The following is a 15195-nucleotide window of genomic DNA, read 5'->3' as shown; positions in this document are numbered from 1 at the left end:
AGCGGCAGCTCGGTGTCAATTAGCGACTTATAGGATTTACTACCTCTACTACAGATAGTGAGGAAGAAAGTGGTTTGACAGCCTCTCCAAAACAAACAAGGATCACTTAGAACTCGTTAACTCAGCAGGGTGTGATTGACTACTGGCTTCCACCTTGCTTCTAGGAACTGAGGCCGTCATGTTTTGTCCCCAACTATAGCTATTCAAGTCTGGGTTGAGAATAATTTGATTGTTGTCTGAAAAGAAGGAATAACTGGAGTTGAAGAATGCTGTTTCAAGTACATATTCAATGTAAAAGATTGTAAAAAGATCAATATCTGAACTTGCTCCCTTGGTTCCGTGTTGCCCTGTTCCCACCCGTTGGGTTCGCCGTGCACGGAGTACTGTCCGCCGCTTGGAGAGAGCTGTTACTCAGATTGCGTGAGTAAGGGGAGACAGGTGGAAGAGGCTGGTGTGTGTGTTTGTAGCATTGATTGGCAAACTTTTTGGAATAAAAATTGGTTATTAAAGGGATAAAAGTATTGAATAAAATGTTTGTTTTTTTCTCTTACTTCATTCAAGTTATAATTTGGGTTAGCATACTGATCTAGATGTATAAAGTATTCCTCGGCAATATTGAACTAGGTACCTTGTGTGTTTCTTAACATTTTTAGATCCTCTTGCAGAAATTATGTTCAAAAACAGCCGTATATTGTCATATTGCAGAGAAACTGTTGTTTTAATGTGTTAGTATATTCAAGGTTGTGAGTATTAAGTTCTACACATTTGACCTATATAACTGGGCCTGTTAGGATTGTTGACTGATTTTGAATTGCGGAAAATGGAGGAGTTATTATTGGAAGTTTTAAATGTTATTTTGAGATCGTGTTTTTTGAATAAATTAGTGATATGATGGGTACTACTATTATTGAAAGTGAATGTTGAGAATTCATTTTTAGATTTTGCCTCTTTAACTAAGCTGGGCTTCGGTTTCTGTTTAAGTTTCAGAATGATTTTATTCACAAATTCTTTATTGTAACAATTAGGTATTGTATGGCTGACATTTAATTCTTTATTAAGGTTTTCGTGGTGTAATGGAATATTGAAAGCTCTATAAAACATTCTAAAGTATGTAGCTCTTCTTTGAGAATTATGGTGTGCAGAGTCCTGTTTTATGGTATTTTGTGGTTTGGGTGGTTTTCCTGCAGGTGTTGTAGGATAATTATCATGCCTAGTAATTGTTAGGTCCAAATATTTGAATGGTTTGATTCAGTTTCCATAGTAAATTTTATGTATGGATCTAATGTGTTCACTTGATTTAAAATGGAATTACAGTGGGTAAAATGCTGTTGCAAAATCATTCACATACCTAGACAAAAAAAAGTTATTTTATTAATTTCGGAATTTTTCAAGTTATCTAAATAAATCTGTCATGATTCCAGAGGCCAGTGATCCCATAGGAAGCCCATGTTGATAAATATTGTCCTGGAAGAGAAAAGTAGTTATCGAGGGCAAATTTTAATATAGTTCAAATTCTTCTATTTCTGTCAAGTTTAATTGACTGTGTTTCAAATTAATTTCTATTAAAGTTATGGTTTCTTGAACAGGAATGTTTGAGTATGTATTAGTGATGTCCTATGAAATTAAATAATGATTATGTTGAATTTTGAAGTTTTTAGTAATGTTGCAAAATTCTGTGGTATTTTTTAGTTTCCTTTGGAAGGAAGGAAGGATGTAGTGTCTGATTAGAAATTTTTGAATGGACTAAGAAATTTTGTGAGTGGGGCTAAGTCTGGTATTTATTGTGGGTCTTGTGGGAACGTCGGCCTTGTTGATCTTGGAAAAGGCCTTGGCTGTAGGAAGTTTGGATTCATTATAATTAATTTGTATGTTTCTTGTTTGTTAAGAAGGAAATTGATATTTTAAAGCATTATTTTAGGTTTTGTTTGGATTTTGTTGATAGGATCTTTCTTAATAACTGTAAATGTGTCATCTACAAAAAATTGGTGAGTTTTATTTAAATATTCGTGTTTATCCCTAGTAATGGTTGTGTTCCCTTTTATAGCCCGGATTCCTGCTTGGGGCGGGGGGTGTGGTATCTCAAAGAATACACCTTATGTCAACAAGCCAACAACTATTTAGGAGCTAAAGAATAATATACAAGCATAAATTGATGCATTACAGCCAGAAATTCTTGACAGAGTTATAAAAATGGTATGAAAAGAGCATGGGAGTTAACAGTGGTCATTTGGAAGACATAAGTTTTTAATGTTTAATCATTGACATTTCATTGAAAATTAAATAATTCAAAAAGATTCAGAACATGCATGTCTTCTGCACCGTTTAATGAATGAATGGCTAATTATGCCCTTGTCACTTTCTCTTTAAACCAGCCAGATGTTATGATGTCAGAGGAAAGAGAATGAGAATTTTAATCATACCTGTGTTTGATGTGATGATCTGCAACCTGAAGAAAACTTGAAAAGTTTTTAGGGGTGTGAAAGGGCCTAAAACACTCTGGGAAATACAAATTCACCAAACACTTTTCTCACTCGTATCTCGTACTTTGTTCTCTTGCCAGCCTTGCATACAACACAGTCACGGCATAGAGTCTCCCTTTTTTGTAGGGTTTGGGGTTATAAACCTTGCAAAGTGTACCCACTGAGCTGCCTGGAGCCTAACAGGTGAAATTCCTTTTTGTGGCCTGCCCCATCTTGGATAGTCAGAAATGCTGTCAAGGATTTGTTCTGCTAGGAGAGCTTAATATTCTGTGAAGTGCTGTTTATTTCTTGTGACCTTTATGTGGATTGCATAGCTGTTGAATATTGCAACGTTCATCAGATAAAAGAATATATTCTTTTATCCTTCAGCATACCTATGCGTTACAGAGAAAGATGACAGCTGCTGATCTTGTTTATACCATTCCTGCAGTTATTGTACTCTGTTATTACATTTGGCTTTGAATTTGCAATATTAGTTTTTCTATCTTGTTTTCCTGTGCCTGTCATTTCTTCTGTATCATGGCATGTGGATAGAAGAGTGACAGCTTTTCTGTCCATCCACTTCAGTGCCATCATCTTGTGTGAATACACTACCACTGTGCCCCCCCCACCTTCTCAATTTTCCGCAACCTGAACTCTTGTGGCATATTTTCTCTATTGCCACACACTGTTCCTACTACATCTTTTTTTAAAGACAAATTTAAGAATGGGTAGGGTGAATTATACCAGTTATACACATAAACTCTGTTATACACACAAACTCTGTGCTGCTCCTCAAGATACAGCTTCGTTCCATAAGTTGCATGACCATAGCCTCACTCAACATCATGCCAGGCACTTGTGCTTGGGCTGGATTTTTTCCTGTATAAATAGAAAACCCTGGACAGTATCGACTGTCAGACTTGCAAATTTTATAGAATTTATCTTTACTGTGGATTGAATTGGATATAGCGCAGTCTTCCCTAAATTTTACTACACTTTCGTCTACTGCTATATTCTACTCTGGATAGTAAACTTCTCTGAAATTTCATTGCAAACGGTTTACAATGGGTGAAATTTTTCTGAGCCTATCATTTTTCATGTGGGTTTTATTGTTAATGAGATGAAATTTAGAAAGGATTACGAATCTTTTGAGAGGCATGACTTCGGAGAGAAAGGGAGTGAGCTTACTTTCGAATGGACCAATATGACTGTAAGGTGGGGGGGGTTTTCTTACTTGAGCCATGAGAATGCATGAAGCAAAATAACCCTTGATTTCATCTGATGTGGGAAACCATCGGCTCATACTGGGCGTGGTGGAATTTTTTGAGGAAAACTGATTGGCAAAATGGTTTGTTTCAGTAGCTATTTCATATAAAGAGTTGTGAACCATGTGTTGTAAAATGTGTAGGGCTGGAGGTTGGTGGTTCCTGTTTATGGTGGGATTTATTCCAAAATTACCTGTAAAACTGTATTTGTGTGGTTTATCACCTGTTTCACTCCAATTCCAGCTGTCTTCCTTTGCCTTCTTTGTCTTTTAGAGAGCAGGCTGGACTTAATCATCATTGTCACATTCAAACGCGTCCTCAATTTCAAACTTTTTGTCATGCTGCTAACACTTTCATGCTTGTAAATAAACCTGTATCACTTTCTAAAGCTGTGTCATTGCCATATTCATCCCTGCAATCCTTTAATAATAATTGTATGGCCTCATCTACAATGTGCAGGCATTTTAATTAGACTTCATCTGGCTCTCTACTCATCAATTTCGATGTTCAGTTTTACTTTAGGCCTACTAGATGGCAGAGTAAATGGAATCTTTCTTGGGTGTTTGTGGCTGAGACTGAGTGAATTCTGTCGATAAAACACCAAATATGTCACCAGAGATCTTGTACATGCTGACGTCATACGACATCGAGTGTCGAATTGACTTTTTTCCGCCCTTCGAAAATCCGACTACCTCTGCCCGGTTTGAACCCGCTGTCTTGGGATCCGGAGGCCAACAATCTACCACTAATCTACAGAGGCGGCTATGATATACTGTAATGTGATGGTGGGGTAATGGATAAATAAATACTTGGCTGGTAGCTTCTACTCTGATTTATTAATTTACCACTAAAAGCTACTTACACACACAGCACACAATTGTACTAGTTATTGCTCTCTCCGTTCTCAGTGTTCAGTCGCACTAATTTACATAGGCACTTAGTCTAAACTACTATGCTATGCACACTCCTAAACTGTTACTCAAGCCCTAGCTTCACAGCAAGTCTCACAGTTCGCTAAAGCTACTGCACATTTACAGTTTTAAGCGCAGGCACACGAGTCTGTACGCAATACAAATATCGTGCTCACACGCACACCGCAGCCTTTTTTTTGCTATCCCTCGTTGCTCTTCCACACTGCATTTCCTCATCGTCCCCTGGTAGCCCTCCTTCGACACTGTTGCATGCTGATCCAGTATTAAATGGTACACACCTTGTAGCACTGTCTTGCAGACTGCACTATTCACTCAATATTGCCATCTGGCTGAGTCCACCGCTGAACTGCTTGTGTTGGATCACTTGCTTTTATATAAGGAGACCAGCGTTTCCAGAACAGTCTGGACTGGATACACCTGGGAAGTTCGCAAGATAGGAACCACTAGGTTCATTTTTCTGGTTGTTTCTATTTGAATCCCACACTGCACGGACTGGATAAAGAGGGGCCTTGTGCTTAGGCTTGTCCACGAGTGGTGTAGATGGAGAAACTGGGCAGGCCCAATGGTGAAATCACTGCTACAACCGCTGGCTAAAAATGCCCCGTCTGTAGTCGCATATTGGAATGGCGAACGCTATAACCATTACAATACGCTCAATTTAATTCCTTGTAATACAAGGTTTGCTAGGGCCTGTCATTTCTACTGACTATCAAGTGGGAAATAACCCTAGTGCAGCATGTCATGTCATGCCATCTATGGACAGAAGTCTTGAACTAGTTGCAGAATGCTACCTTTCCTTAGACTGCCTGCCAGACATCTGTATGAATGGTCATGGCACACGCAGCCGCTTGGCAGACTATTAGGTACACTAGTGATATGATATATGAAAATGCAAAAGAAATTATTATAATGTTCCATACTTGGAGGAGGTGAAGCTATCGATTTGTCGATTTGGTTAATTGAAGGAAACTCGAACCATCACCACTGGAAGTTTCAAGATTTTACAACAGCTCATTGTTTTGGTTTCCATTTGGAAAAAGAAAATTTTTCTGAAGTTTTATTTTAAGTCTAATTTTGTAGTTTAGTTTTTATTTAATGAAGGGTTCTTCTAGTAACATAACATAGATCTTTTGGAATTATGAGTGGAAGATGAGAAATACATGGTAAAGGCCAAGATTTGTATATGCTAATCTAATTGTCTTTGTTTTAGGCTGCAGTGATTAGTGAAAGAGGGGGGTAATGAAATGCCTCATCAAGCTGATCTATCGTGTGCCTAATCTTTTCTCTGCACTGTCAGGTTATGATCAATTTATTAGGTAATGATTTATGAGGAAGGACATTTTTATGGAATAACTATATATTATCAATGCAGTCCGTGAAATTTGAAATTACAATTTTTGCCAGTGTAATGCTGTAGTTAGCAGCACATCAGGAACACTGGAATTAACATTATTGTATACTTCAGCAGTATCTGCCAAAAGAGCTGATGCTGTACCAAAAAACTACTGCCAACAGACGGATTTATGGTCCCTCTGTACGTTCGTGGTGTATTACTACTTCTAGTTTGTAGTGTGGTGGCCATACCCATGATTGCTGGATACAATGCTGATTTGTATGTATTAGAATCATGAGAACTTTTATTACTTCAAACATAAGTTGTGTACTGGTGTCTAATATCATTTGAACTTGGTTTAGACATCCAGTCTGAAAGACCCTGTTCAGGTAGATAATTTTATTTAAAATGTAAATGAAATATCATGTACCTATATTAAAATGTTCCAAGGCCAGATTTTGATTACTCTCCTTAATGAAGCTCTCATTACATATCCTTTTATTTGTCTTAGATGCTCTTCAACAAGGAGCTTCCCGGTTTGAACAGAATGCTGGGAAACTGAAGAGGAAATACTGGTGGAAAAATCTGAAGGTAAGAAATTGAAATACTGATGGGAATAAATCAAAGATTTAATAAATCATGTCACCATCTTTCCCTCAATTCACTGAGTGACTTGGCTACATGGATTGAATCATGTGGTAGTGAGCTTGCAATCAAATTCGGACCCCACTGTCAGCAGCCCTGAAGATGATTTTCTATGATTTCCTGTTTTCACCCCAGGAAATTGCTGGGTCTGTACCTTAAGGCCACAATTACTACCTACCCACGCATAACCCTTTCCTATCCCACAGTTGCTGAAAACTTCAGTTCTCTCTCTCTTGCTCCATTTGAAAGCAGAACCTCATCAATCAATCAATCAACACTGTCTGTATTTAGGGCAGCCACCCAGGTGGCAGATACCCTATCAGTCATTTACCTAGTCTTTACTTAAATAATTTCAAATAAGTTCGATATTTATTGAATATCTCCCCAGGTAAATTATTGCAGTCCCCAACTCCTCTTCCTGTAAACGAATATTTGCCCCAATTTGTCCTTGTGAATTCTAACTATATTTACATTGTGATCTTTCCTACTTGTAAAAACATTACTCAACCTTATTCGTCCACAAATGTCACTTCATGCCATTTGTCCACTAACAGCTCGGAACATACCACGTAATTGAGTCTCTAATCTCATTAATCTCAAGTCTTCCCAGCCCAGAGTTTGCAACATTTTCGTTATACTTTTTTTTTAGATCACCTGAACAAATCATGCTGCTTTTCTTTGGAATTTTTTCAGTTTCCGAATAAAGTAATCCTGGTGAGGGTCCCATACACTGGAACCATACTTCAATTGGGGTCTGACCAGTGACTTACATGCCCTCTCCTTTACATCCTTACTACAACCCCTAAATACCCTCATAATCATATGAAGATATCTGTAACATTTATTTACAATCCCATTCATACTTACACCCTAACAAGTCAGCTCCTTCGCTGAGTGATCAGCATAGTCTCTCTCAGTTCAGAGGGCCCTAGGTTTGATTCCTGGCTGGGTTGGAGAATATAACCTTAACATGGTACTTACTTATTAGCAACCAAACATTTTTCCAGGTTACCTGCACCTCAAAGGTATTGAAAGTATGCATGAGAGAATTTCGTATAGTATCTTGGAGAAACCATGTTAGTGTGTCTTGTGTTCCTTCTTTGTGCTTTTTCTCTATGGTCTCATGATCTTCCAGCATGGTGTTTTGCACGAACTGCTTTCTGATTATTGCCTTTTTTAATTTCTTATCTACAGTCTTCATTTTCATCTTGCTTGTTTCCGTACAGTTGTCAAGTGTGTGCTTTTTCCTTTTCCTTTCCTTTCATTTCATTTCTTTTGAAGTAAGTTAGAACTCAAAAAGAAAGGTTATAGATTATTATGGAAGTTGAGAAAAACTCGTCTAGAAAGAGAATCAAGAAAACTTAAGATTTTATTTCATTCATCAACATTGAAATCCATTGTAAGAAATAAGTGAAAGTTCATTGAAAATTAAAATGGCACATTCCTGCAGAGAGCGAGGTCCTGTGGAAAGAGCCCAAATTATACTTGCCTGCTACTCACAAGCTCAAAAACATCTTTCATACTTGTGGACAGCAGCCCGTATGACAAAGTTCTGAAGATTGTTGGAGGAATGGGCAGGGAGGTGGTTCGTGCAGCAGATGCATTCCATGTTTCAAGGAATGTCTTCAACTATTGAATATTGAGCTCGCTAGTGCAGCTTGTCAACACCTTTGCTCTAATGCAGTGGATGGAAAATTTGCCCTCTCTATTAGAGGTATGATCTCTGGGACGTAAATCACCGTTTGAATAGGCTTCTTTTTCAACTGCCTTCCTTACCGTGTGCTGGAACTTGAATAATCTTGAAAGAACTGAACATGTACTGATAATCGCACAGACTTTACATGCTGTAGTAGTGTTAGTTCATTAGCTATGACCCTTGTTGTCAGGAAGTCAGTGAAACACCGAATGTTTCAGGACTAAACTGCGAACGTTATATAATGCAAATACCAAAAAAAAGTTACTGCTTCTCTTGTACTTGTTCATCACACTTCCTGTTGATGTTGTTAGAACTTGAAGAATTAAAGAAACATGGTTTGAGAATTACGTACAACAGATGCATTCCATGTTTCAAGGAGTCATTGACTACTGAACTTTGAGCTTGCTGATGCAGGTACCTATCAAAGATATGTCTGAACCAGGGAATTGCAGATTGTGCTGAAAATTTTCAGACATGTTGGGTGAGGCCAACTAGACATGGCTCAGAGAGATACAATAGAAAAAACGCAATATCTGACGTATCGCCAATTGTCGTCCCCTTGTTTTATTTAAGTGTGGCAATACTCATGGTACCAAAGTTGGTACCTGTCTGACAATCCCAGACATTTTAAACATCCTGTGCAATATTGTTTCAACAACAGTGCAATACAATGTTCTACTTGCACTCATCTGTGTTTCATATGTGGGTGGTGTAAAACCAGTTTGTGTTTCCAACATTATTACAACAAGCATCACTGTTGTAAAATCTATGTAGAATACCTTTGTCACTTGTGCAAGTATTGGATCTGTTTAGTCTGCATTGTAATATTTATTTGTGGTACCTTACATTACATGATTCAAAAATAATACAATACCTGCATATATTTTAAGGATAAAACCACACCCGGACGACTAGAGTGGGACATGGAGGAGGATGATGATGGGACATAAAATGTCCCATACCGCAGCACAGGTTGTGAATGCGAGTAGAGGAGGACATTTGTTAGAAACGTTTTCTTCCGAACCACCACTCGGGTGGAAGGCAGATTACATGCTTGGCCAGGGAGTGCAGTTCAAAAATATGATGTATCTAGTGAGCGTAGGAGTTAATTTCAGATTTCTTTTCACTGTTCTGCCTAGTTGGCCTCACATGTGTGTAAATTTTCAGCACGATCTGAGAGTCTTTGGTTCAGACATTTCCCTCATTAGTCAACACCTCTGTGTTGAAGCAGTGGATGCAAAACTTGTACTGCTTTCTTAAGGGAAATGTATAATATTTTTGTAAGGGTATGTAATTATCTGCTGCTTGGATGTAATGCTTCGATGACTGTTCTTTGCATGTGCCAGTGCTCCTTTAAAATCCAAGATCTAGCGTATTAGTTGTTAGCAGTCTCAAGTTGTGTATGCTTAGAGGGTAATTGAGGAGAATTGTATGCAATGGTGAAAAATTAAATAAATCTGAGTCTGTTTTCAGTATCGATTTGGTTAAATTCATTCCCCAACTTGGCACCCATTGGCATACTTACTGCAGTGTTCAGTAATTCATTCTCTATATTCATATTGTAACATGTAAGCAGATAGCAAGTATTTTGCTTCCTTATGTTAATAATGTACTTTTTCGTATTAGGGAGTAAATGCAAGTTAATGATTTTGATAAAATAAAATAATGAAATTGAATTAGAATATCTTCAAAGGCATACTTTTTAGTGATAAATAATAACTTAAAAACAATCTCAAGTGGCGAAAGACGCTGCGTAAATTCAGAGAATTAACTGCAGATAAGAATATCGTAACCCACATTCCAGACATTTAAGTCGGAGTATCCTCCTGTGCGATTCATTAAGCACTGATGCAAAAATATGTAAATGTTGTTCAGAAGTTAAGTAGGGCAAAGAGGTGGAATTTTTTAAAATCTGTATAATCATTCAGGTAGGTATGATTAGTTTTTTTGCAATGTAAGTTTAGATTGCTTCTTTAATATTAATATTAACATTTTTAGATCCGAGTTGATCTGTGGATTGGTGTGAACTGTCATGTGCTCTCCGAAGGCTGAATGCCAAATGTATCCGATCCCATTTTTATGTTCTTTTCATCTCATTTGGAAATTGCTTATTGTTTGGCCTACGTGTACCAATGCACTTAGGTTCTTAGCACTTGAATTCACAAACTCCTGACTTCGAGAAGGTTTTTAAGGTTGAATTTGCTGATGTGCTCTTGCAGTGTGATGTTCGTTCTAAAGACTACTTTTAGGGCCTGTACTACGACTGTCAGGTAAACAGCCAGATATGTAGGCTGCAGTTTTGCAAACTAGAAGTTAAATATTTTCTTGCGTACTACCAACAGATTTTAACGACGGTATTGTAATGCGGAAGATGTAGTAACATTTTTATTGGGTTGGTAATAAGATTACTGAAAATATAGTGAAATTTAGCGCGGTGGTGTACGTGTTGCCCGGTGTTTTCATTTGTTTAGCTCTATTCCTTTTGAAATTGTATTACTAGAATCCAATATCAGACTTTTATTAAGCTATAATGTGGAAGTTCTTCAGGTCAAAAACAGAATTAGGACTGAAATCTACACATACAAAGAAATGTTAAAATTAATTAACTGAAACAAAAGTAAAGTTTATATTCGTAATTAATCCCACTGATGCAGCATAGGATTATTAATTTTATTACTAATTCAATTTATTGTTTGCTCATTGAATAAGTAGTTAGTTACTTTCTTTTCAATACAATGTGAGAATAGTAACTGGCAAGCATTTCTCACTTTAGTGTAAATACTTAGTAGCAAGTTGTTATGAAGTCAAAGAAATATAACCTCCTTAAACATCCTCATTCGACGGACGAATCGCCATGAACAACGTCGTATACCTTTACTCCATATGTGCATCGCGGATAGATTTGGAATAGAACCCACGCTTTTGACATGCATTCTAATGATTAGGAAATGTGTACTATCACCTGTAGTACCCTACCGACCAACATTTAGAAGGTAAAAAAATTTTAGACTATGGGGACTCGAACCCACGAAAAACTGCATAGCAGCAGGCGATGTTGACCTAACGACCATGGCTACCCGGGAAGCTTGCTGTTGACTTGCTTGTGTGTGATTTATATAGTATGTAGCAACAACTTGCTAGCTTAGGAAATCTTTAAGAATTCTGTGATAGCTGGACAGGAAGCTTGACATACTTTATAAATATATGCAGAGATTACATTGTAACAACTTAATTTCGTACAACATCATGCAGATGTAGATTCATCTTGATGTGTAGCCATCTTGATTCTTAGACAGTAGCGTCCCCGATAGGAGCGAAGTCCCAGATAATAGCGTTAACTGCCTCTACAACTTCGGCATAGCTAACTTCGAGAATGTTGTCCCAGATTACACATAAACAAAAGTCTTAGTACGCGTTTCCAACCGAACTTCCAGATAAATGTGCAAACTGCCACATAAATTTAAACCGCACTTTTATCTGGCTGTCGTAGTACAGGCCCTTAGACCTTGTTTTTAGAAAACATTTGCTAATTTTTTTTTTCATGTAGTTCAGGACAATGTATTTTTCTTTCATGTGTGGTTTTTCCTTAGTTTATTTAAGTTTATCTACTGTGTGCGGAGGGTGTTTTTTTTTCTTCTTTTATTGCAAGTTGCTTTACGTTGCAAGACACAGATAGGTCTTATGGCGACGTTAGGACAGGAAAGGTCTAGAAATGGGAAGGAAGCGGCCGTGGCCGTAATTAAGGTACAGCCCCGGCAGCATTTGCCTGGTGTGAAAATGGGAAACAACAGAAAACCGTCTTCAGGGCTGCCGACAGTGGGGTCGAACCCATTATCTCCCGAATACGGGCTCACAACTGCGCACCCCTAACCGCACAGCCAACTCGCCCGGTGGTTGTTTTCTTTGGCAATTTGTTTTATTATTCGTATTTCTTCATTGAAACCTGTTGTGCTCATTGGTATGGAAATTGCTCTGTGTTTCACTCTATTTAGTCCTGCTACTCTCTGTGTGTGTGTGTGTGTGGGGGGGGGGGGGGAGCTTTCTGTATATTTTGTATGACAGATTGTCATTATTCCTAGTGATTCATCATCATCATCATTTCCCTTTATCCAGCTGTAGCCGGATAGGAGCAAATATGGTTCCTCTCCACTTTCTTCGGTCTTTCCACCACTCCTCCTCCAACAGTGTGTCCCAGTCCAGGTTTCTTTCTACAATACTGCATTGTATTGTGTCCTTCCATCTCAATCGTGGTCGTCCACGACCTCTCTTTCCTTGCATTTGCATTACCATCACATTTTTTGGCATTCTTTCATCACTCATTCGCTTCATGTGCCCAGACCATCTTAGTCGGCTCTTCTCTATTCTGTCATTCATTTTTCCACTCCAATTTCTTCCTGGATTTTCTCATTCCTTATTTTATCTTCTACTCTTTTGTATCATACTCCACAAGAACTTCATTTTGGCTACCTGTATTAGACTCTTATCCTTCTTTTTCATTGTCCAAGTTTCTGCTCCGTAAGTTATGGGTACATAATACATCTTGTACATAGTTTCCTTTGCTTCCATTGGCACATCTTTCTCCTATAACATGTTTCTTACACTATGATAGAAACAGCTTCCAGCTTGTACTCCAGAGGAGCGGCTACGAAAGGAGTCTATTTTCCTTGTTAGGGGCGGCCTAAACGTGGTAGTAGGTATAAAATGCCTTTGGGTGTGGCGAGCCCATTGTAACAATAGCCTATATGGATAAAGCAGATATGATGCCTCCTACTGATTGTGATGTCTAAATAGTTTGTTTTGTTGTTAGTTTCTGGTTCCATTATGAATTTGACTTGTGTAAGGAATTCAGTATGTTTAATAACTGTTGTGTGTTTGTGATGTTTATCATGTATGCCTATTGTGATGTTTATCATGTATGCCTATTAAGTCATCTTCATATCTGCTTGAGAGTAAGATTCCTTTAGAATGCTGGTTGGTTAAGAAATTGTTTTTAAAGTTGTTCAGGAAAAGTTTGCCATTATACCAGATAATGGCGAGCCCATGGTTAACCCTTCTTGACAGATTTTGTTGTTTAATGTAAAACTGCTTTGGTTTTAGGTTATTCTATGGTGATCTATTTTGCTTGTTTCTTGTACTAAAATGTTATCGTTTAGAAGGTTTTCTATAATTTTAAAAGATTCTCTCATTGGTACATTAGTGTGCATGTTGGTGGTGTCAAAAGATATAATTATTGTGCTCTCTATTATTTTTAGTTTATTTAGTTTAATTAGTTCTAGGTGGTTTTTAATCTGTCTTCTTCGAGTGAGATTTTTTCCTTTCAAAATTTGGTTGAAAATTTTGTTTGCATTATAACTTGTGCATCTTGGAAATTTACTATTGGTCTAATAGAACACAAGTTTTTTTGTATTTCTGGTAGGACTCTTAGTGTGGGGAATTAAGGATTTTTTAATAATATGACTTTCTTTTTCATGTTTTTTGAGAATGTCTGTTTATCGCTTGCTTTATCTTGTTTTGAAATTTGTTGGGGTCGCATTGTAACTCTCTAATTTTGTTGTTGCTGATTAATTATTCTGGGTTTTTTTCTATGTACCTGTCCTTATCCTTTGCCTTGTGTTCCCTTTGCTTTTGTGACGGTTAGGTTCTTGTTGTTTATTTTGTTCTAAATTGATTTAAATCCGAGTGTTAAGTTCCATAATACAGTTGTTTTAACAGAATTTTATTGTCTAGTTATTTTTAGGGCTTCATTGATGGGTAAGATTCTTATTTCTCTTTGTGGTACAGGTATTGTTTCCTCAAGCAATTTCTACACCAGTGATTGGTTCCTTTTATGTTATTTTCAGTATGACGTTCATGGCAGTTGAACTTAAAATTCTTTCTAGCAGATTGATTTCTTTATTTCAATCAATACTGATCTGCATTTAGGGCAGTTGCCCTATCTGTTGTTTTCCTAGCCTTTTCTTAAATGATTTCAAAGAAATTGGAAATTTATTGAACATCTCCCTTGGTAAGTTATTCCAATCCCAAACTCCCCTTCCTATAAATGAATATTTGCCCCAGTTTCTCCTCTTGAATTCCAACTTTGTCTTCATATTGTGATCTTTCCTACTTTCCTACTTTTATAAATGCCACTCAGGCTTATTCTTCCCAGCCCAAAACTTTGCAACATTTTTGTAACTCTACTCTTTTGTTGGAAATCATCCAGAACAAACTGAGCTGCTTTTCTTTGGATTTTTTCCAGTTCTTAAATCAGGTAATCCTGGTGAGGGTCCCATACACTGGGACCATACTCCAGTTGGGGTCTTACCAGAGACTTATGTCCTCTCCTTTACATCCTTATTACAACCCCTAAACACCCTCATAACCATGTGCAGAGATCTGTACCCTTTATTTACAATCCCATTTATGTGATTACCCCAATGAAGATCTTTCCTTATATTAACACCTAGATACTTACAATGATCCCCAAAAGGAACTTTCACCCCATCAACGCAGTAATTAAAACTGAGAGGACTTTTCCTATTTGTGAAACTCACAACCTGACTTTTAACCCCGTTTATCAACATACCATTGCCTGCTGTCCATTTCTCAACATTTTCGAGGTCACATTGCGGTTGCTCACAATCTTGTAACTTATTTATTACTCTATACAGAATAACATCATCCGCAAAAAGCCTTACCTCTGATTCCTCTCCTTTACTCATATCATTTATATATATATATATATAAGAAAACATAAAGGTCCGATAATACTGCCTTGAGGAATTCTCCTCTTAATTATTACAGGACCGAGCTCGATAGCTGCAGTCACTTAAGTGCGGCCAGTATCCAGTATTCGGGAGATGGTAGGTTCGAACCCCACTGT

The 15195-nt window shown here is 37.5% G+C and overlaps 1 protein-coding gene across 3 annotated transcripts in view; it reads left to right on the top strand.

Annotated features, from left to right (window-relative positions):
• Positions 1-15195, top strand: part of LOC136864301 (synaptobrevin-1) — a 281568-nt gene that overhangs the window by 255583 nt on the left and 10790 nt on the right. For all 3 annotated transcript variants that reach the window (XM_067141104.2, XM_067141106.2, XM_067141105.2), the window contains one exon: positions 6504-6583. In XM_067141104.2, coding sequence (XP_066997205.2) covers positions 6504-6583 — 80 coding nt within the window. The remainder of the gene's footprint in view (positions 1-6503; positions 6584-15195) is intronic.

This window comes from Anabrus simplex, chromosome 2 (assembly GCF_040414725.1).
Source record: "Anabrus simplex isolate iqAnaSimp1 chromosome 2, ASM4041472v1, whole genome shotgun sequence".
Classification (NCBI taxonomy): Eukaryota; Metazoa; Arthropoda; class Insecta; order Orthoptera; family Tettigoniidae; genus Anabrus; species Anabrus simplex.
The sequence above is the reverse complement of the archived record's forward strand: the minus strand, read 5'-3'. Positions and strand labels throughout refer to the sequence as shown.